The sequence below is a fragment of the Oryza sativa genome, chromosome 1 (assembly GCF_034140825.1).
Source record: "Oryza sativa Japonica Group chromosome 1, ASM3414082v1".
In the NCBI taxonomy this organism is placed as follows: Eukaryota; Viridiplantae; Streptophyta; class Magnoliopsida; order Poales; family Poaceae; genus Oryza; species Oryza sativa.
In genome coordinates this window covers 33,228,964-33,252,908 of record NC_089035.1, presented here as the reverse complement: position 1 = coordinate 33,252,908, position 23,945 = coordinate 33,228,964, and the positions used below count along the sequence as shown (strand labels likewise).

General features: G+C 36.8%; 1 protein-coding gene across 2 annotated transcripts; it reads right to left on the bottom strand.

Annotated features, from left to right (window-relative positions):
* Positions 1-239: 239 nt before the first annotated feature.
* On the bottom strand, positions 240-23,363 carry LOC4324711 (uncharacterized). 2 transcript variants are annotated; one of them, XM_015765311.3, is made up of 44 exons: positions 23,019-23,363; positions 21,171-21,356; positions 20,775-20,864; positions 20,089-20,162; positions 19,854-20,009; positions 19,291-19,402; positions 19,083-19,138; positions 18,671-18,725; positions 18,530-18,586; positions 17,754-17,855; positions 17,004-17,084; positions 16,743-16,795; positions 15,237-15,306; positions 13,948-14,011; positions 13,064-13,212; positions 12,863-12,987; positions 12,720-12,777; positions 12,443-12,540; positions 11,704-11,788; positions 11,554-11,619; positions 11,426-11,485; positions 11,057-11,143; positions 10,773-10,947; positions 10,191-10,234; positions 9,975-10,106; positions 9,772-9,900; positions 9,640-9,692; positions 9,519-9,567; positions 8,253-8,311; positions 7,292-7,440; positions 7,059-7,213; positions 6,704-6,832; positions 6,534-6,619; positions 6,216-6,331; positions 6,010-6,122; positions 5,093-5,216; positions 4,893-5,011; positions 4,061-4,262; positions 3,794-3,965; positions 2,375-2,699; positions 2,065-2,204; positions 1,492-1,613; positions 1,181-1,382; positions 240-655 (listed from the first exon to the last, which is right to left on the bottom strand). In XM_015765311.3, the coding sequence occupies exons 1-44, from the start codon at positions 23,121-23,123 to the stop codon at positions 577-579; spliced, it is 4,863 nt and encodes a 1,620-aa protein (XP_015620797.1). In that variant the 5' UTR covers positions 23,124-23,363; the 3' UTR covers positions 240-576. The 2 variants fall into 2 exon arrangements, with proteins under 2 accessions (XP_015620797.1, XP_015620807.3); XM_015765321.3 differs by lacking the exons at positions 19,854-20,009; positions 20,089-20,162; positions 20,775-20,864; positions 21,171-21,356; positions 23,019-23,363 and adding an exon at positions 19,730-19,759.
* Positions 23,364-23,945: the final 582 nt, after the last annotated feature.

The window sequence follows — 23,945 nt, the reverse complement described above, 5'->3', positions numbered from 1 at the left end:
AGTTGAAGTGCTCAAACGATTGAAGGACGAGGAAGATCAGTGCTCAAGGTAGTCATCGTTAAGAGAAGAAGAATCACGTCAAAACAATTTAGTAGAGATTAGAGACAGATTTAACAACGGAAAATCCGAGCGTCTAAGCACACAAATGACAGATTTAAGTAGGGACCAGTAATGAACGACAAATCAAGAGTAAGGAGCTAATAATGTATTTTTGAGATTATGGGAACGTAGATGACACATACGAACAAAATATACATCGAATTTCCAGCTGCCCGCATGCTTGCACCTCATGCGCACCATGTGTGTTAAAATTACAAACTCAATTCAGATACAGAGTACAAGGAATTGGCATAATTTACAGGAGTGATCTACGTCAAAATATAACAAAAAAGAAGCTATCTACCTGCTGACTAAAACGAACCACCATATTTCCCAACAAAATGTTACATATACAACCTTTCTCGTAAGCACAAAATTGCCCGTCGCAATGTAGAAGCAAAAAGGGAAAATTTACCAGCAAAACTCTATAATTCTATGCAATAAAAATAATATAAGGGAGGATTACACCACTCATCGTTACGTTAGACGTTGCAGTCCTAGTTCCGAGGCAATGAGTCTGAGCAGAACCTGTACAAGCTCCCGTACCCTAGCTTCTCTGATGCATTGGGATATATAGAACTTCAGTATAACTTCATTAGCAATAAAAAGTTGGTACTATAATAAACTGAAGCCAATTTTTAAGAAAAAAAAAAACACCACCAACTGCTTTAGCCGTGCAGCAAAAAAAAAAAAGTTGGGAACTATACCCAGATTGTCAAATCCCTAACACCGATACTTATTTTTCTCTATAGAGCTTCAGGGCATGTCCATCTGTTAATATTTATATTTTGCTGTGTCGTGTATACTATAACAGACAGAATAAACCTGAAGCCATTTCCATAGGTTATTCTTGTCTTGTTCAAATTTCAATGCAAAGTGTAAACTGAAAAGGACAATCCAATTTTTGGCTTCCATGTTAACACCATCCTAATGTTGAATGGAAAAGAAAAACACAAATGGCTTACTCAGCAAACATAAACATGCATTGCCAGCACATAAAGCTGTCGGCTATGACACAGAGTTGTACTGTAAAATTGCATGCGCACTTAAGAACTGTGGGGATACAAAACCTTTTTCTTACCTTGAGACAACAAGCTCAGAAAAGGTTGGTAGCAAAGCCAATAAATGAGCCCGTCCATGGGACTCATTCTTCTCTAAAGCTTCTTTTAGATATAATGGCATGCTGAGGGCATTAGCTGTTTCCATGTTTATTATTAGTCTAGCGAGTTCTTGTAGAACACAAATTGTCTCATCAATCCTTACACTAGGCAATGGTCCTTCTCCTGCAGCATATTTGAAATATCAATTACCATGTTGAAAGGAAACCAGAAAATGAAGCAGGTTTACATATTATATATAAGGAAGTTCAAAATTATATCATTATCCATTTACCTAGATCATTTTCATCAGCTAAAAACTGACCCAGTATAATCTCACACCGCTTCGTAAGAACTGAGATCGATACTTTGCTGGTTTCTGATACTGTAGCACATAAGCTTGTCCCCGATGTACAACTGCAATCATTGAAACAAGCTATACTATTCAGTTCTAAATGTATGCAGAGTGTAGCGGAGGTTAACGTTCTGATGAGTTGCTAGTCTTGTGGGTCTATGGACTATCCTATGTTATCATGTAATGTGTGAATTCTCAAACATGGGCAATGTTTCCAATTATTTTTAAGATAATCTGCAAATGCTTTTGAACACTGACGGATCTGGTTTTCACAGTGAGGAGCAGGTGCAATGCAGCACTGGTTATCACGTTTGTCTTTTGGGGCTATTTTTGTCAGATTTGGTAAGTATTAAATACTATTTGCTGAAAAAGTTGCAATAAATATTCAAACAAAATATGAGTAAAAAACAAATTTGCCCATAGTTTAACAGTTAATTGGCCCAAAATTCCACCCAAACCAAGTTTGACACCTTGTGGAGAAAACGAATCAGAGAAACTGCAGTGTGGTAGTACCAGCATAAAGAAAACATCATCTGCAAGCAGCTCAGTGAAAATCTGCTGCAGTGCAAAGGTACAAGGCCAACGGTTTGAAGAGGCAAGGATCCTGTTCGTGATGCACAGTGATCAAGGCAGTTCACAAGTCTTTGTAATACCTGAAAAGTGATCAAAGTAAAGATTTGGCCTCTAGATAGATGGACACAATTGAGCATTAACAAGGTTAGGAAAATAACGATTATTACAACTCAACCAACTAGCAATTCTTATGCAGGAGAGAAGTAAGCAAATGTTATAAAGGAGGAGTATGTATGGTTTGAGAACTAACCTCAACAGGAGCATCCTTCTGCAATTTCAGAACGTTGTCTCCAAAAACAGTGAGTACAGCCATCTCAAGAGTCTCATCAGCAGTAACAGAGTCAACCGAAGGAACATCTGACGACAGCACACGTCCACAAGATCCAACAAGAAAGGTTTCATACACATCTGCAACCTCCTTCCAGAAACGAGCTCTAGAAAATTTATATGAACTCATGCCGCTTTTACAATCAGCGCTGTCATGTGTCACTTCATCTACCAAAACACGATTGAAGCATTCAGCAGAAACTCTCCAAAGTGTACCCTTTGGATTGTCTCTCCTTGTGTTCATGCACCTGTATTACCAGCTTTGAGGGTAAGTATTCAAAAAGACCATAAAAAAATTTATATTTGCCTTTTAACAATAAGATATCAACCAAGCTTTCAGAAAATTATAATCAGAATGAAAAACTTATTGAATTCTGCAGCATGCATATTAGCATAGAATATTCTTTGCAAGAAAAGATATCCTTGCGTTTGCATCATATCTGTTTACCAGTAAATGTTTCTTGCTAGTATTAGATACTCCCTCTGTAGATTTTTATAAAGTGCATTTCGATTTTTTTAAAAGTCAAACCTTGTAGAAATTGACCAACAGTTAGCCAAATTTCAGATACATTGTGTATAAAAATTATTACTAATAGATTCGTCTTTAGTATCTTAAGGTATTGGTTTTATACATGGCGAAGTGTGACCTTGAAGACTTTTTCCAAATAAGCATGCCCAATAAAAATCTACGGAGGCAATACATAATTGGGACCTTATATGCACAGGTTCAAATACATCAAAGCAGGTGTCACAACTGAATTCGTCAGACACAGAACGGAAATAAAAAGATTATGTAGCAAGTGCAAGCCTATGTTTAGATTCAATAAACCATTGAGAGTCAAGTTGGATGATTAGAACTAACCCCCCTGAGATGTTGTGAAATACATTTTGAGGGATCCTACCTTCTCAAGACCACCTTTGCGATTCATCTGGGGGGTTTGCATGTTTACACCCAAACATGAGTTCGCACTAATATTCTCTTCTAACATCCAGCTATCAATTTCCTATCACTATCAATACCAATACAGCTACACTCCTTCCATGTATGAATAATTATACATTCTTGCTCACTGGTCCTAAAACTAAAAAATTAAAACGCTGGATATGAGAGGAGGGGCTCTCATATCAGATATTATTAAGAATGAGGCTCGAAATTAAAGGAAGATGCCTGAGCCTTCCTCAACTATCATGTTTTGTTACTACAAAATTATAGAACTACAAAAATGCTTCCGTTTGCAAAATTGGGGCAATGTAACTGCAATGGTTCACAAATAAGGGCAGCAGAACTTTTTTAGTCAAAGCTTTGTTAGTAACAGCAAACTGAATTATGCAAAGAAAATACCTTCCAAGACATCGAATAACTTCCGGAGAGGAATTAAACCTTTCATTCTGTGGAGCCTCCAGAAATAGGTTGACAACAATCGGCACAAGCTTTTCTATGAACATAATACCCCAGCCACAGCCCACTGCATTATCCATTTTTGTGCTGCTGTTATTGAGATGACTCCGTTCAACTGTAACCATAATAAAATCACAGAGAGTAAATCAAGAAGATATTGTATTTCATTATATTATGAAAAGTTGGATATCAGGTATGATGCAGTCTTACGAAAACCATGTGTTGCACCATTTGCTGCATCAGATTTCTGTTCATGCATCTCTTTACCCTGTTTCTGCAGGGGAGTATCATGGCTATTAAGGTAGCACAGTAGTTCGAGGAGGAGAGGTGACCACATTGAAGATAACATAGTTGTTGGACGTAGCATAGGAATAATTTCCAAGATACCTCGTTGCAGAGCAGGGATACTACCCTGAAAATTTAAAAAGATGAATAAAAGAACTGGCTAAGACATGACAAATAGCACAAAACAGTTTTATTATAATAAATCCCCAAGGTTGTTGAGAAATCCCATGACTTCTTCAAAAGGATTCGGTGGTTCTGATAGTGTATCTAAATCCATCCCCTTTACTTCAGAAGGACTTTTGTGGATGGATCTACATAAACATGTATGTTTAAATTGTACAATATTTTTTTTTGTACAGAATTACATATGCTACAAATAAGTTCATGTGGATGGTTGGTTGATCTGATGTAAACTATATATGCAATATTAAAATTGGGATTAGTATTCTTCACTAAGCCATTGTTGACCCTGGTTTGTTTTTTTGTAAAGTAGCCAATAGAACCAAAAATATTCAGGATTACTCAAAAACAATCTTAGGTGTCAATCCCAGGACCATAGACCAGTAGGTGCCAACCAGGCAGCTAATTCTCATATTCTACCCTCATGTAAGAACAACCATGGCACAAGGTGCATTTACTAGGATGTCTGGCTAATGTAAAATAGCCAAATACTTTGCATAGCAAAAAGAAAAAGTGTTGCTTATACTCCATGGTGTAGCAAAATGCAATTGATGAGAATGTCCCTTCACAGGCATACCAATTCATTATCGTAATCTGTAGGATTCATGGAACTCTTAATCATCAGATGCATAACGGCCATGAGCCTTAGATACATTTCATCATTAAACAGAGATTGTGCTTGAACATAGAGATCTCCTGCATGGAGAAGATCACTAACATGATTAGTAGTTTCAGTTTGCCAGTACATTGAAAGTTCTAAAAACTAGCATATATTACCAAGACCACGAAGAACCTCTTGCTTCACTTTATCAGCAGAGTCATTCTTATAATTTGGCGAAGTTTGAAGAACAAGTTCATAAATATCAAGAACAGATTTGACATAGGAGGATTCTAGATTGCCCTGAAAAAGTATACATGGAACATATATTCATGGCCAGTTCTGTGAAAATAATAACTGAAATAAGAACTCACGGTTCTTTTCTCTAATTTGTGAAAATAATGCCAGGAATAAGTGACAGGTCCAACACATGCTATTTCAGCCAGTGGCACTAATGAAGTTTTTAGTTTTGACAGGAAGGAGGTTTTTCAAAGATAAAGTATACTCTTCAGTCCCCCACCCCCACTCTCTCAGGGTTATAGCAGAAAGCACAAAAATGCCATCATTAGTCCAAACAGTCAACAGATGAATTTTTTTTTCTCGAAAACGCAGGAGAGCTGCATTTCATTTCATTAAGGAAGAAAAAAATATTTATAAAGGAGAAGGCAAAAACAGCAAAACAAAAGAACCCCACACAACCAACAGCCAAGTGAGAACTCGACAAAAACATTGTGAGTGCATGGCGTTGGCCTACTTGGGCCTTAGAGTGTGCACATGGGCTTTGGCTATTTGGTTTTCAAGGGAAGTTCCAAGCTCATCCATTAAACTACCAAAGACACACTCAATATTTCACCGAATAGCTTGACCTTGGTTCGTTAAAGAGCTAGACGTTCACACGGGCTCAAGTTCGGGTAGTTTTGAGTTCCAGATAAACCTAAAGCGAGCCAAGCTTGAGTGGCTTTTCAAATTTTTTTTGACAGTTTCACTTAAAATTAACTATAACAGTCAGTAACATTCTTAGCTTGTGAAACCGGTAATTATTCATAATATACTGTGGCTGTGTGTGCATTGGGGGGTGGGGTGAGAGAGAGAGAACCTTTGAACAGTTTGAGCCAACAAACGTCTGCAAACAATTTATAGCTGCAAGAGCGACCTCCTTGCTACCATTTAGGATACCATTTTTGACAAAATCAAGCAAAAGCACCCAACCTGAAAATTTTAAGATACAATCCAACTGGTAATTTATATAATTTATATCCAATCCGAGAAAAATGGATAATGGACAGTACAATGAACACTTACCAGAAGAAAATTTGCTCAATTGCTGGAGGAAAGGGAAAAAGGAACGCAAAAGTCGTGCTATGCCACCTAGTACAAGAACGATAGTTTCATCCCATTGTTTTTGTGCTGTATTTCGACTGGAAATAAGAAAGGGGGGGGTCCATCAGAACAAAGTGTATTCCCTGATGAAGTAATATAGTGTAATCAAAAGCTCTACTATCTAGTGAGAGTAGTGTGAGACCCAGAAATAATTAAATTAAGCTTCTCCAAAAGCAGATTATGAAGCCTAACAGCAGTAGGTCTTTTTTTCATTAATAAATAAAGTACAAATTTGAATACCTGTGGTGGATAAGCATATGAACAGCTTTCCCTGCTCGAGTTCCAAGTTCCTTTCCTTGCCACTCATCTCTAGACGAAGTAGATGCCTAAAACAAAGATTTAACCACACTATAATCACATAAAATTTAGGTTGAACATAAAATGTGTTAACCAATTGCTAAACTACTTACCAAGTGAGAAACACGCTCTAACATAGGGAAAACATATATCCAGAGACAATCCTCCCACATGGTTTTCGAAAGTTTTTGCCCATGGGTGCTGAGTGTCTGAAAGAGAGTCCGGACTGCAGAGTTCCGAACCTTGAAACGTACAACACAAACTTGTGAATGCACACTATTATCCACTCATGAGCAATATTGCAAACTTTTGCAAAATTGATGATATTCAAATACACATGATGAATAGCAAACTACAAATAATGCAGCACGACAGTAATAATGGGAAGCACAAAACTGCTACTCAGAATATATTCCACAAATCATAGGTGTTTATGCACAGAACAAATAGCGTGCTCAAAAAGAGTACCTCAGGACGATCATCCGCGCCCAGTTTTTGAAGCACAGAAAACACTGAGAAGAAAAGTTTATTATAATCAACCACACTTTTTAGAGGACTTTGTTTGATGTCTTTCTCACTGGAAGATAGCGCTTCCTCTTTCACTGTTCCACCAGACTCAGCTTCTGCAAGGCAAAACAGAACAACAGATTAACTATCCATTAAACAAGAGGATAGTAGTATTGTTGAAATCAATCATGCACCTTCATCCATGCCATTTGCTTTCTCAGCAGATTTGCTTATTAATCCCTTCACAACAAAGTCAGTAGCAGTCCACAAAAGGCCAACTGCTGTTAAACTTATGTTTATGTCAGTTTTCTGGGTGCCATAAGCTCCGGTTACCAAAATGCATCTGCACGCATTTACAAGAGAAAGCATAAGAGAAGACTGCAACATAATAAGCAAATAATTCATGAACTGTAGCCATGCATGTTCAGCTCCATGGGCAAAATCAGTTTCCTTCTTCATAAATCAACTATCATCTACTTTGCAAGTACTCAATACACCAGATAACAATTGAGGATTACTGTATTTGTAGTTTGTATATATGAATGATTCCTTACATGTTACTGAATATTTGTGAAATCTTCATTGTCTCAATGCAAGATGGGTCTGGGCCGTATGTCACTGAGATTGCCTTAAGCCCTTTGGTGCCCAGTCAGCTACCATGAGATTTCAGTTTCGAATTAACCACACTTATATCTAAGCCCTTTTTAATAATATTGAAAGGAGGCAAACACTAAAGCTACGCAGTTGTAGTTCCTTTTATTTTAATGCGTTTTACATTTGTAGGAACTTTGCTTTGAAAACCAGACATGCCATCTTCATGCATGGTGACAAGTCACGCATCATTAAGGCAAGAAAAAAAATGCAAGAGCCATGGTGATCGAATCCCTCAAAAGTACTAAAATTTCTTGACAAAATACGCACCATTGTCTCTTTTTTTTTGCAAAAAGATCGTTTCTCTGTAATGAAATACACGAAACTTTTGAATTGCTGCTGTCTGTACGTACTGTCATGTTACCACAGAATTTGCCGACAACCATGACCATTCTATTCACAGTTCTTTTCCACGTTGAAAATAGGAGGAAAAGAGCCTCTCCCATTCGACACGGTTTTTACTGATAGAAAAAAATAACAGAAATAGTGAATTCAGAGCCTTACTCATCAAGGCATTGCACAGGAATGGTTGCCAATCCTTCATTCATTATCACACGTATACTCTGCAAAATCAAAATGTAATGAGAAAATGACATGTGAACATCAAGTGCAAAACTTTTGAAAATGTCAAGAGAAAATGACTTGTATGTACTTAGGGTGTGGGGTATTTCCTACAGCATTTCAGTTGGCATTATAAAACAGTTAGCCCGCATTATTTATTGTCATCCCACAGAACACGCTTCTTTATTCCTTCTATGTTTTCGAGGCGAAATGTAGGTCATGCTTCCACGCTTAAGTAGGAGTAAATTTCGCAAAACTACAATTATTATCTTAAACTATCAGTTTCCTACAACTTTAGCTGGTATTTAAAAAACTGCGACATTAGCTAATGATTTTTTTCCATTAAAAAAAAGTTACTCCACAGTCCACACGGCAATCTAGCACTCCCTCCGTTTCAGGTTATAAGAGTTTTGACTTTGGTCAAAGTCAAATTGATTCAAGTTTGACTAAGTTTATAGACAAATATAGTAATATTTGTAATACTAAATTAGTTTCATCAAATCAATAATTGAATATATTTTCATAATAAATTTGTCTTGGGTTAAAAATGTTACTACTTTTTTCTACAAACTTAGTCAAACTTAAAGTAGTTTGACTTTGACCAAAGTCAAAACGTCTTATAACCTGATATCTTGGGCCTACCTGTCAGACACATGTAATACACGCATTGTTGCAATTGGACCCGCATGTCAAACTCATCTAGTAGATAAAGTTAGTTTGTTGATAAAATAGTTAGCTATTATTGTGGTTTACGAAATGTCTAACTAACGTTGTAGCAAAGTAATAGTTTCGACAACATAGTTACAGTTTTGTGAAATCTATACTCCTTTAAAAGGGAGTAGTGGTGGTGGTGAGTGGTGAATCTGCCACAACCCCCACCAGCAACCCCACAATTTTTTGAAAGAAAGAGGGCCCACATGTCAACCACCCCCAACACCAACTCTCTACTTTTTGTTGGAAGGAAAAATAATAGTGTGGGGCCAGAGGGTGCACATGTCAGCAACAAATATATGTAGAAATTAAGAGATTATATATGCAGAAAAATGATGGTAATAACAGGTTAATAATAATTGTCTTTTTAATTAAAATCCCGTTGTAGCGCATGGGCAATATGCTCTAAAAGTTACAGTTTTGTGAAATTTACTCTAAAGGTAAATATGCAGGGCTCATATCACGCTGAACATAGCACTATGAAGTTTATAGTTTTACCTGAAAACCCAAGGAGATAAGATCTTTTTCTGATGCGTCAGTAACAGCCCTGGCAAAAGATTGATTTAAGTAAGTAAATAGACAAAAAGAATTAAAAAAAAACTGTATCATGCATGAACACCTCAACATATGAAGAATGCTAGGCCAGCTATAGGACAGTTTTTCTCCATGTCTCTGAAACAGTTAAACCATAATATTAAGAACTTTATTATCTGATATACCCAGGAAGATAATTTCAAAGCAGAAAAGGTACCTCAAGAACATGCAGTAGTATTTTAAGTGCACCCATTTGAACATCAATATTCTTGTTGGAGGAATAGAGGATCACCAATGGAGATAAAACAGCATACTCAAATGATACAGTTTCGCTTTCTTTGAGCAACTAGTAAGCACAGAAACAAAGAGGTCAGTGAGAAATCAAATAAAGAGAATAAGGCCTGTTTATTAAGCCCTTACTTTTTCCTCTTGAAAATGATGAGGAGCTGAACTGATGCCCTGAAATTTTTCAGAACCCACTACAGAACAGATTGAATGATCTAAAGATTCCAGCGCCATATTCCGTAGTTGTGCGTTGGAGCAATTGGCAAGCTGTGGTATTGACATCACTAAGATCGTCAAGGCATTAAATAAGACATCAGCACTAACAGTTAATCTAGAAAGATGCAACTTTACCTCAAGATGATGAGCAGCAATTTGGTCCCAAATTGGTTCAACTCCTGTAAAAGGCTGAAATGTATTAATACCAGGCAACAAAGCCTCAAAAGAAAAGATACTATTGCATAAAAACATTTATCTGCTAAGAAATTGAATTATACACACTTAGGACTTAGATAAAGCTGACTACATTGTTTAGCCCTAATCCTCCCAGAATCCATCGTTCATTTTTGCACATGAATTATGACATGCACTATAAATGGTTGTGCAATAATTCATCCTTTCATGTAATGTGCACTCATCATCTGATATAGGATTAACATGTTCATGTGATATATCGGCACAAAACTGAGCTGGTTTGAATCCTGCAAGTACATGGCTCAAAGTAATGGCACTAATCACAAAGTCCATTTGTCATTGGAAATGTGGAATTATGGCAAACTAAATCAACAAACATTTAGCACATATATTCCAGAGTATAGTTATTAGCATAAAAATATTTTTCCTGATACTTATACTTGAACAAATTTCAATACATCATTGAAATATATTGCTTATCGGAAAAAAAAAATATGGTGTCCAAGCAAAGATAACACGCACGGTGCAGATTATTGACAAGTATTGACGTCATGCGCTCCACTGAAAATGTAACACTCCCAATTTGTTGTCCCGATAATTGAGAATTTCCTGATATGTGCTGACTTGACAGTTGATGCAACGCAGACAAAAGTGACTTCACTGCAGCTATGTTCATCAAGGCTGAACTTTCAAATAACTTCCTCCAGCAAAGAACGATGATACCATTTAGCATATAGAGTTGGAGAATAGAAAACATAAACCCAAAAAATCACACATAAAAAAAAGGATCGTGTTTGCCTCCTGACCTGAGAATTTAAAGATGAGAGAATATGGAAGTCACTGTACTGTCCAGATGTATCTCTTGAGAGTCTTGAAACAGAAGCAGACACTTCCTGCAAGAGAAATTGGATTCATCAACTAAAAAATGTTAAGAGTGCTAATGATAGGTCAACTTGACAAAGGGGGCCTACTCCTCGAGAACTTTCACCACAAAATATTCCACATGTCAATTCAACAGAGTAACTAGATTGAGAGGGAGAACTATGATGGCTTTTGTTATACTACTGATGAATTATACAACGTTCACATAAGTGTTTGACAATTTATTTTATAACACAACGTCTTTCACACTTTCACAGATATAGTATTGAGGACAAAGACTATAATCAGTGAACCTGGGTTGAAGCATGTGGTGAATGGATAGCTCTATCAAGTGCTGCAAGAGTCTCCAAGACCTATAAAATTAGAAGAGTCAGAGACAATAGCATTTAAAGTGATGAATTTAATAAATCTCTCCACTTACCAAAACCCAGGAAGGACCAAGCACATTGTGTAACCGATGTGCCACATTGAAAAGTGTCCTCAGGGCCTGGGTTCAAATTTAACCAAACTATAAATACACATTAAAGAACCACAGAGCATCACATGACTGTAAATGTTACACACTTGTTACCTGCACATTTTTCGGTGTTAGAATGATACTATCACGCTGATCCACTAACATCTCTACCTTCTTTGATCCAGGAGAGAGTACAATGCTAAGAATAAGTATAAAAGGATAATAAGAGATAAGGCAGGGAAAATATACTCAAATCCTGTGAATGGAAAGGAATAAGAACGTCTTTTTTTCAGTTTGGTGGACAGCTGAAGCAGTAACTGTAAAGAATGTCACGTGAGAAATTGAGCTAATAATAAATCGTAATCCTTGCATTCCAAAATTCATTTTAAAGAAAAATGTAAACTGAGAAGCTAGTTGTAGTATCCATTCATGTTATTGTTATGTGCCAAAGCTAATAAAAAAAAATTACTTCTGCCACTTATATCCTCTTAACAAATTCTTGATTTCTAAACTGGGGAAAAAAGAAGAGGAAAAAGGCTGTCTTTAATAAAGCTACAGTTGCCGAACCATTTTAATGCTCTCCTAACAACTTAAGGATGAGTAATGGACGCCAGAATAAACATAGGCAATTTATTTAGGATGGAATCCATAAAATGAACATATATCATGGCCAAAATCACAAGGTTAGCTTATGTAAGTATTTCTGATGAATCATATTACAAAGAGATGCATATCGTTTCGTGAGAATCCAAGAGGAACTTAGGGGAGAATCGTCAAGGGAAACGCTGCTTTCTAACAAATTGTGTGCTCAGCAATATGCTAATAAACATGATGCTAGTGCCTAGTGGCATACCTTCTCTTCTCCCCTTCATTTGGGTTATTGATGGTAAACTTGCAAAGTGATGCTAGAAAAGAGTTTAAGGGTTCTATAGCACGGAGAACTCCACAGGCCTGAAAGAATTTATCAAGAGAAGTTAATCAACATAATTATCTAGAAAGAAACACTTTAGAGAATAAGAAAAGGGGTAAAAACAGAAATGCAACAAAAAAAATAGCAGCCCATGAAATCCATATCACGGGATATTCTCTATTTAAGCATAGTGGTGCATCCTATGTAATCATATAACAACCTGAGTGAATGCCTGGTACCCTTTAAGTATTTCTAATATTATAGCCTCTCCCTGCGACCTGTCAATTGGATTCTCCATGAGTAAAAGCATAAGGAAAAGGCACATAACTTACAATAATAGGAAAGGTAGTTTTGAAGATTGACCTCATCAAAATAAGTGAAAGAGAGTCAAGGATGGTTAGCCATGATGAGTTGACCATAGCCGCACAAAGTAGAGCCAATTGTCCACAGCATTCTGTACTACCCAATTCACATTTTGGCGATTCAAGCTAAAAGGAAAAATAAACAAATTATTAGCATTATTACAGTTGTGAGTTCATATACTCTTCAGAATTATCTTTTTACCTCGCCGACATCTAAAGCCTCATCAGTCAAAGTGGCAATAGTGAAAACTACACCTAAGAGGCCTTCAAGAGCCAGAGTTATGGTATGTGCTTCACTAGCCACCAGAACAGCAGCGTTTGATGCATCGTTATCCATGCTCCACTCAATCCCTGCATGTACAATGCTAACATATGCCATAAGAAACCTCAACTGATTATTGATGATATTACAGAGACACCAATTTGGGAAAACACAATAGAATTATTAACCGATGATAGTCATGAAACTTTCTTGACATGCAAATTATTAGAAACATTTTCCATATCATGGATGGTCATGAAGTACAACTATCCATAAGAATTATTGGAAGTTTGGAATCAGGAGGGTCAGACTGATATTGATTCATCCAACCTTTACTAACAACAAATCGTAGTAGCAACATATCATATGAACTCTTTCCTGGCTGTGAAAGCAGGGTGTGCGATCTGTCCTATGAATCTGTTGGTTCATTGGTTGGAACTCTGGATCTTGCAACAACTAATGTATTTTATAGGCTCAATAAACCTAGTTTTAAATCTTGGTTCGGCTCAGAACTGGACAATCTGACTGGTTTTATGCCAGTACAAAGTGTCTTGAATATGTGGACACGAAATCTGCCCAGGATCTGGTAAGCTTTTTTTCCTGATTAAACTGAAAGTGGTCACGATAAGTCAATAACTACGCTTAGCGACTAGTACTAGAGGCCTTAGTGCTGTGTTTGTACTATTGGGGCAAATTTGGCTGAGGTTGGCACTCATCCATTTACTTCATTTGCTTTATCTGTATTTATTTAGTATTTGGGACAAATAAATAAAAACATCAGAAGAAGAAAATTCTGGAATGACTTTAGGAACTGTAGATGGTACCTTTAGCTTTACTGCTGAACATTCCAGCAACAGCTGCTAGAGTCTCCTCACTTAAGTCTGAAGCCTGTAATACAAAAATGTGCTAAGTTAAAAGGATAGGCCATATGCTCAATGTAGAGATAAATATGGTTTAGAAGATGGTATCCATCAACATAAAAAAACATTTTCATCGCTTGACAGAACCTTAGCATTTTTAAATATTAATTACTATGGCATTAGAAAGAAAAATGAAGATGAAGCTACATCAGCCAAAGCATGAGAACACTTACAAGTATGACTTTGGAAAAAGATGTTGTAAATGACAGAACAAATTTTGCATAAGGTGCTATGGAGAGTGAACATAGAGCTAACAATTGCTTTTTTTTTCCCAAACAAGGAGATCTATAGGCCAGAATTCCAAGGAATTAAAAGGGTAAATCCCATGCTACCGAACAAAAAAGAGCCCAATTGAAACAAGACAAGGAAATCTTAATTAAGAGTCCAGAGGTATATATGCATGAAAAGAGTGAGCGTTATTGCTGAAATCAAAGTGAAGTACACTACTTATTTAAGTGTAATTCCAACGAAGGAATATAAATGAGGTACCAAGTGAACTTTGAAAAGGCCACTTATGGATCTAATGGATGCATTAATCTACCTCAGATGGCTCGGTATTGCATACAGCTATGCAGGATTGGTGATTGTCTGTATTTTTTTTAATGGGATAGATAGGGAGTTCCCAACTAGATATTGCTTGACAGAGCTGGCTCAAATATATGGTGGATGGTTAGGACTAGGCTGATGAACTGCAGAGAATTGCAATTCACTGAAAGAATAATGACTTATGCAAATGATAGAACAGTAGTTACAACACCATTTTGAACAATCCTCGGCCTGGCTATGCAACTATGTGCAGATAATAAATAGCAGGAGCTGAGTCCATTATCAAATATTTGATTTAAGTGCAAAAACAAGCCAAGATAATCCAAAATCAGTAATTATACACAAAGCACAAATTCGGAAAGGGTTATGCTCTGGAGATAGAATTTCTAAATTACCACACCTAACCATTGAATAAGTCTAGGACCTTAAAAAACAGATATGATATTCACTTTGCGTAAAAACAAATAAAGAGCCAATAAATCAAACAAATAATGAAATGAACTAAAAACCAAAAGGAAAATGGAAAATAGTGTCAAATATAAATGGTAAAACAACAACACGGAAAGGAAAAGGTTGAGAATTATAGTAAATGCACAACGCTAATGAACCACGGCGAGATTGTCTTCTAGCAAGCAAACCAGTATTACCTGAATAGTGGCTACCACCAAAGCAAGTGCTCTGACTATATTCTCCACCACATTAGTATTTGTAGGATTCCTGTAGGATTAGCAGAAAATGAAAAATGAAAAAAAAAAAACATCAGCTGAGTATTTCCCACGAAGCATTGCAGTAACTTGTATGCCCAGAAATGCAAAGCACACTTGCAGTAACTTGTACAGCAAAGAGCTAAAAAGGGATATGTCTGGCCTAGTAACAAAATTCATTTTCGGTGTTAAAAGCAATGCCTATTCCATATAATGTGAAAATGAAAATGTTAATCCTACTGATAGGTTTCTTGCTCTCAAATATATTTATATAACATATAAACAACTCCTATATCATAATTTTGAAAACCAAAATACCCTGCTAGGTAAATGATGACCCCAAGAAAGCGTGCAGCTAAATACCACTCATATCAATCATGAGTCATAATAACCTTATCTAATCTTCAAAAGGTACATTTCTAATATGAGAGTTGACTGATCATGTTCTCTGTTGATTATTTATAACATACATGTAATTCAATTTACTGTTCATGATATCTTTTACAGGATTAATTACATCTACTTATTTTGCCTCTAGATGTACTCTTGACATCATCGGAACCATATAACCCTATAACTTGATTGAAAAATTCCATGAGGTCCATCTGTAACTAAAAAAGATGCTAAAGGATCTAACAGGTTAAGTTCCTACACATTAAGTCCATAAATAGTTTATTTGCAAAAGCCATAATGGTGATGCAACTAAATCACTAGTTAACAGAGGTTGACAAAAAAAATAGTACAATGATAGAACAAACTATGTCAGAGTTTACAGATGGTACACGGGGCAACATGCTGGTTACATGCTAGAAATGGCATCATTCATCACTGAGGAGCTGCTCCAACAAAACCCTAACAAGTAACACTAAACATTTCTGTACTAGAATTAAACAACTGGATCATAACAATATGAGGAACCTACATGGGAAAATTAGTTCAGCTATGAAATCATTACAATTTAAGACGGACAGATTATTGCAAAATACTCCCTCCATTCCAAAATATAGGGCACAACTACTTTTTAAAGTGGTTTCATAATATAAGGCATGCATGCATGCATGTAATTAATTAGCACATTCTCTCCCCTAAATTATTTTTATTTTAAATCCTATTCTCACAAGATCTTTAATTTTATTGGTTGCATGTATTGTATTAATTGAGGTGATTCATGACAACTATGAGATATTAATTATTTCTTGGTCTTTGGGTTAAGGGTGGTTGTGCCTTATATTTTGGAACGGAGGGAGTATAAACAATGAATCAGATCGTAAAACTGTGCATATTGATTTTGAAAAGAAGTAAACGTACAAATTTCTATTTAACAAGGCCAGAGGACACAGTGACCCACAAGCACAAACCTTAAGATAAACAAATGAATCAAAAAATTACCCACAACAGAGAAAGCATAAACTTAATCTCAATAGAATTTCAAGAGGATTTAATACGTACATGTCAAATGTTTGAAATAGCAATCGCAGTGTGTGGGCTTCTATACAAAAACCCTGATAAGAAAACACCAGGAGGGCATATGAGAAAAGATCACCCCACAAGCATCATATTTAAATGATACAGTGTTTCAAAAGAATATATTTCAAATCAGAAAAAATAAGGGAAAATGAGGGATTTTCTTATGAATCCAGCTGACTTCAGAAGCCAAGAAAGCATAAAACCCATGGGCATTAATGTCTTTTGTAGACAAGGAATACCTACCCTTAGAATTTCAAGAACGAGTATCTGATGCCATAATGGTAAGTCCAGACGAGTAACCTTTACGAGCATATTAAGGAAAACCTGTCAAGAGAGGCAGCTTGGTAGTCAGGTAGGATGGCATAACTTGAGAATGGTTTAGAATAAAGGGGGGGAACATAAAAGTTCAACTAATCTTTCAACACGTGATTTCAAGTTTAAGCATATTGTGGAACATATTTGGCAGGAACTATCCTAGCAGAATGAGAGCTCTGACATAGACATCACATCAATATCTATTGTGCAAATTCAGGTTGATTTCTGGCAGTAGCATAAAGTGGATTGACTAGTGGAGTTTTGAGTACAAGTGGATAATCCCAAAAGATGTTTGTCTTTTGGTGTTTAAATCTGTTTAAATCCAACTCAACTTGATGCACTTCAATATCAAGATTGTTAGTTCTCCTTCTCCTAGTTAGTACATTCTTGCATGATACATTCCCAAGCATATTGAAACAAAGGTAGCTAGTCCTATGCTTCCATAACTTCTAGCTACAATGAACACAGTCAACTTCTACTAAAAACCTACATTTCTTTGGAGAAAGAAGAGGAACTTTTTGCTTCATATATAAAAAGCACAGGAACGGCAGTAATTGGAGCTTAAAAAAATTCTAAAAAAGTGCATAATTCTTCAATAAATCACACCCTGGAGCTATTTAGTGGATAACAAGTCCATCAGAAGTGCTTGCATGGATGTGAGTATGGTCAGAGTGGTACCTCGCTTTCAGTAACAAGTGAAGAGCTGTACAGTCTGATGACATGAGCTACCAAACGTAGGACTAAACGACGGAAGGCAGGTTCCCCTGCTTCACCTTCAAGCTGAAGATAAACCAGGAAAAAAAAAACACATTCACGATGTTAATAACAAGAAGAGGGCATGTAATCAAGAAGGTCAGATAGCCAAGAGTTTTCCCGTTCCCAGCAAATGGATTAGGAACAGGCACATCGAAAGAAGTTTGTCGCATTGCTTAGGATTCTAACTATCTGAGGGAATATAAGGATTGATGAGACCAAAAGATCCATGCTGTTAATGGTGTGAAATGCATTAACAACCTCAAGAACTGGCATTAAAACTGCCAGTTTGGAGATCCTCGCATTCATGCTGAGAAATTCAACAGAAATGGAAGGGTAGGCACATTTTGCATCTCTTAGGCCTTTACCCAATTAGGAAGGAATTTCAAAAATCCAAGCTGGCAAAGAGGGTTGCTTGTTCAGGAAAGTACAACTATATAGGCTGTGCAAAGTGCAAACACTTCAATAGGCCAGGGAAATGTTGACTGACTTGTTCCTTTAGATGGAATCCAATTTGCCTCCCTCATATAAGTGGTGTGGCATCTGAACTGGTGTTAAACTTCTATACTAGTAATGTTGTAAGTCAGAAGTTTGTTCTGCTGCCAATGACGTTTGCCACTGTGGTAACGCAACAATTTTGCAAATGTACTTGAGCACGTTACACAATTTTAAAAACTAACTCCTGATTTTGATGTACTTACTTCCACATTTGTACGGAGTGAAGTCATAAGAAGCGAGCATATCTGATGCCGCAAGACCTGGCAGGTTTTTAATGGCATCGTAAGTTACAAATCAACATTTGCACAAATATTAGACATAATAAAAGAAACATAGGAACTAACCTGCTGGTAAGGTAACAATGCCCGGAATACAGAAACATATGTTGATAGCACAAACCTGGCACAAAATATGTCTAGATGAGTTCTAGCTTGCTCTATATACAAGTTGCACTATAAAGTTTAGTTTCTAGGTGAATACACAAATGTTGAAATTAGTTTTTTTCAATTTCAGTTGTATAATGTCCTTCACATTATTTTCTAAAACTCCTGACAGAACCCAACACTCCAAATCAGTGTTATCAGATCATGAGCTTCACTAACATCCGATAACAATGGTTCAATTGAAACATCTTGTTAACATAGAACTTAATTTGAAATAAAAAAGGTAAGATTGGGTCAAGATAACTACAAAATTATAATTGCCTTGAAAAAATACAAAAAAACATTCAGACATTTAACTGTGGAGAAAACTTACTCAAGAATGTCAAGGGCAAATGTCCTATGCAATGAATAAACACGAAGCCACGTAGCCTACAGAAAATAACAACAATAGCTTAATCAGAAAATAAGGTGTAGAAATTCCGTAATAAAAATTGGCAGATACTCCAAAAAATTATGCGGCAAGTCTCAAAAAATCATGTGGCAAGAATAAATAAGTGCAATCAGGAATTGTTCGCACATACAGATCCACCTGCAGCAAGAGCTGTCAGGTCTTCAAGTAAACGGAGACCAAGCTTGCCAACATTGCTCAGTTTTTCCCTCACGGTAGGCTCCACAGAGTTCCTCCCTAATGACCTGTCATGCAGTGCTAGTGTAAGCTAAATACAAATTTAACAAGCAAAAGAAATGAAAAAATCCACAGAGTGAAAAATGGCATATATGTGTTGCATCAGTGATACATTTAGTTGTCATGTGTCTATGCTTGTGGAATGGAAATACAAGCATTGTGTGGTTGCCATATCATCCAAATAAAGCACATGAACATGAGTGATATACTAAACACAGTACAAATAAGAGAACTGTTGATTCAGCAATGCAAGTGTGTGCTCATTAATAGGCACGATGGCAAAAAAAGAATCGAGCTTTATTGTGAAGCTGATTATATTATACTATAATACATACGGTGCCATTGTTGTCAAAGCCTCCCAAGGAAAAAAGGGCATATCATGAACAACAGATTTCAAATGTCCAAATAGCATTCCTGCATGGCGTTAAGTATAATGTAAGATAAAATAGACAGTCTTACAGTGTGTGGCTGAAGCTACGAGTGACATTATCAGCAACAGAGCTAGCGCGTGAACTGAGTCTTGCTGAAGAAGCTTTACTGGAGGGAAGTGATTCGGCATGAACAACATTATCAAAGACTAATGCCACTGCTTGTCTAAATGTAGCTGCTGCCGTGCTAAGGACAATATGTGTGTTAGGAGAGCACAATAAAAGAAGTCAGAATAGCTGAGTTAATGGTAAGCGAAGGAACTTACTTGCGGACACTGTCAGAAGAACGGTTGCTTTCAAGTAGGTGAAGGCATATGTCAAATGCTTGAGACATGTTCACCTGAAGAGATATAAACAATATATTGATAAATAGGCCTACCTATTCATGGTTACATTCCTATGATCCTGGAAAGGCATTAGAGATAAAATGATACTGCACATATTATTTAGGTTTTGCATGAACTATGCAAAACAAGAGGGAAGGTTCTAAACAGTCCCAAGGAATAGAAAATTTTAGTCATGTTAACTTCCTCAGAAGACTTCAAAAATTAATACTGCAACTTGAGTTACTCTTTTTATCATTATAGAAACACATTCTAGAGTCAACCAGAATATGTTGAACAAGAATGCATTATGTTTCACACATTAACATGTCATAACCCCCAAATCCAAACAGACTGCTCCAAAATAAAATAAGGGAAGTGATTTCCTTATTGCGTGGAAAGAAGATATTCATACACATAAGCCAAATTAGAAAGACATGAAAATGATTTTTGAAAATGCTAACAGCGGTAACAAGTTGTTTGATAATGGCCAGTAATCTTGGTGCTTTCTTTATAACAGGGGAAGCTTCAGACTGATCTAAAGGCAACTACACCAGAAAATAACAAAACATTTGCATCTATTATACAAATCAACCAATTAAACTGATGGCAACCATTGGCATTGCTACCTCGCTTTCAGGTTGTAGGTGCGACTGAAAAATAATCAAAATTGTTTGCAAAGTCTTAAGTTGAACAATCTCATCTGTCATCTCTGCATGCTGCAAGGAAAATGAAACAAAAAACAGGATTGAGAAATCATCAGCTAATATTGTACAGAATTTGTTTCAAGAATAAAACAACAAAATATCCTAATGCAAAAACAAAAGGACTTAGTAATTAATCATGTTTTCTAAACATACGTTTGTTTTTTTTTTCAAAAAGAAAAACACTATCAGACTCATCAGGTCATCAGGATAACTAGATGACACAAAATATGTGATTCAGTTTATACATCTATTAAGACCAAATAAAGAACAAATGAAAATAGTGAGAGGTATATGGATACAGAAGCGATCAAAACTCACATCCTTCAAAGTAGTCAGTATATCCTTCAATGCAGAAGAAGCTACAGCATCATGAGATATAAGCTTTTGCAAACAGGATAGTCCTATTACACTCAGCTTCACTGATTTAACACTGCATGCCACCAGAAACATCCGCAATATATCCTCATTTTGAGCTATTTCCATCGGACTAGATAGAGAACGGAGCTGCATGCCAAAAAGAATTCAAATACAAGTTAGGAAACAAGTAGCATGACGGTTAAAAGAAGGAAACAAGTTAAAAGGTACTTTGTGGTCTAACATAAGAAATTACAGAACTTTTGTTCACTATGCATCATCTAAATTGCAACACAAAATTATTGGCTTCACTTGAGTTATGGAGGAGATTTGTTGATACCAAAGATTTAAGAACGTCAACAGATTAGCTTCAGATAGGCGGAAGGACATGCTTAATCATTATCTTGCAAATAACAGGTATACAGTTGGTAAAGAAGATAAATGATCTCAGAATACAATCAGTCATCTGGTCAGGTCAATCATATTAGCATTTAAAGTATCTCAAACGTTTGAGAAAAGAAAAACAAAGTGGAAGAGAGGCAATAAACACATCAGCGCATACCACTCAAGTTCACACCTCAATTTCTAGAAAATACATGAAAACAATCTTGCTTGTGTAGTTAGGTCAAAGGTCATTTTGATTGGTTTATCAGATGTTATTCCATCAAATATTAAGAATAGGTTTTCAATTTTCCAACTTGGTATTTCAAACTTCAAAGCTTATCTTCTGAGCAGAATCAGGTTAGATTGTATCATCGTATATTTGTGTTCCACTACTAATTTCGATAGACCCCATTCTCTTGCTCAGATTCTGGTTCTGGTCTACTGTGGATTTATGGCTCCTTTCACAAATAAGCTACTTCTAGTATGTCCCTTGCGTTGAAACTTGAATACAAGAGAGGTCTCCACTGAAAGAACCTGTCAAGAGTTCTATAATGGCAATGTTGTATTCAAAGCCCAGCCCTTATTGAATTAAAAAAACAAAAGTTTGTACAAACTCTTACATGGAGAATAAAAAGTTATAAAGTTTCTCCAGATCTCCTATAATGGATGAACAAAACCCATTAAGTTCCTCCAGCTCTTTAAAGTTCATACTACAACTGGTGATACCTTAGGCTTCTTACAGAAGCATTCTAAGCAAGTGCATTGCACCTGGCTCGAGCATGAGCCCATGAGTTCCTCAAATAAGAAACGAACAAATAAAAAAAATAAATGAAAAATCTCTGATTGAAATCAACATGGCAACCCAATAATTCCTTAAACTCCATTAAAAGCATTCTCTGCAGTCTAAATTTAGCATTATAAAAGAGGATTTACTAGGTTTTACAGGTAAGGAATGGGTTTCCCCTAGTCCCTACCAGCAACCATATAAGCATTGGTTGGCATTCAGACCGGTTAGGTTAGTCTGTATAATCATTAACCACTACTAGTAGCATATGGAAATCCTGCACTCGAACCATTGGCTACATTTTCACTAACCCTAGTGATTAAGCTAAGTTAGTTGGCAGACCACAGTTACAGTTGAAATTTCTTAGAATTAGTTCAATTAGAAATGGCTAAAACTTAGTTATCCTGCTTACGATCACCAAAAATATCAGGTGGGAATCATACTCCTACGCCACTACCTCACTGCGTATTTGAACTGAATAACCAAACCGGAGCTGGAGCTGGAGCCCACACTTCGGAAACCATTGGAGAGAACTCCCCTGGCTAAATTGGATCCGAGACGAACGAGCGAGCAAAAAAACAACTAAATGGGAGGCGGCAGTGAGATCTCCAGTACCCACGAGGCACGGGCGATGGGAGCAATACCTTGAGTATGGCGTGCTCGGCGGCGTCCTTGACGGAGGGGTGGCGGCGGCGAGCCTCGGCGGAGAGCGCGCGCAGATCGGCCTCCAGCGCCGCCATGAAGGCCATCTCCGCGTCCTCACTCCTCAGGCGCGGCGGGGGGCGCCGACCCAGGAGGGCGGGGGGTTAGGGTTTTGGGCCTATCTCGACCGCGGGGATCGCGGAGGGGAGGAGAACCGGGGGGGAGAGGGGATCGGTAGGGAGTGGTGAGATCTGAGGAGGGAGAGATGGAGACGACGACGACGAGTTCCTCCGATGCGCGCAGTGGGGATGTTAGTTGCCGCCGGCGTTAGTGTGTTCTGTTCTGCCGGGACGAGATGCGGAACCGTCCGATCTTAATCCTACGTTCACGCGTTTTTCTGCAAAAAGAATTCCAGATGAAAGGAGTTTTTTTTTTTCCTAAAGTACTAGATGATGCCATGCGCTTTGTTACGGGATATATGTTAAATATTATAGAAATGATAAAATAATTTGGATTGAAATATTATGAAAATGATTTGTGAATGATAATTTAGTATTTATATGTTTAGTTTTAGAATGAAATAAATTATTATTATATGCTTACATGTTGAGTTTTGTGTACTAGCCAAGCGAAGGATTTGCACCTTATATGAGGCCCAAGGCTTCTAAGTCAGCATGTTGTAGTTTTTTTTGTGTGTCCTATAAATTGTGTCTTGTAGATCGAGGCAGTTGTATATTCACCATGACTCATTAGCTTTCAAGTGATCTCATATGTTTCAATTTAATAGTCAAGGGAGTAATAATAAGTTTTTTTTTAAAAAAAAACACCATTTTCTATCCCAAAATATACCGCTTCGACTACGTACCATTTACTTAATTTTGTAGTTAATTTCAGAGGTATTTTTTATTGCTTTCTGTTAATTTCAGGGG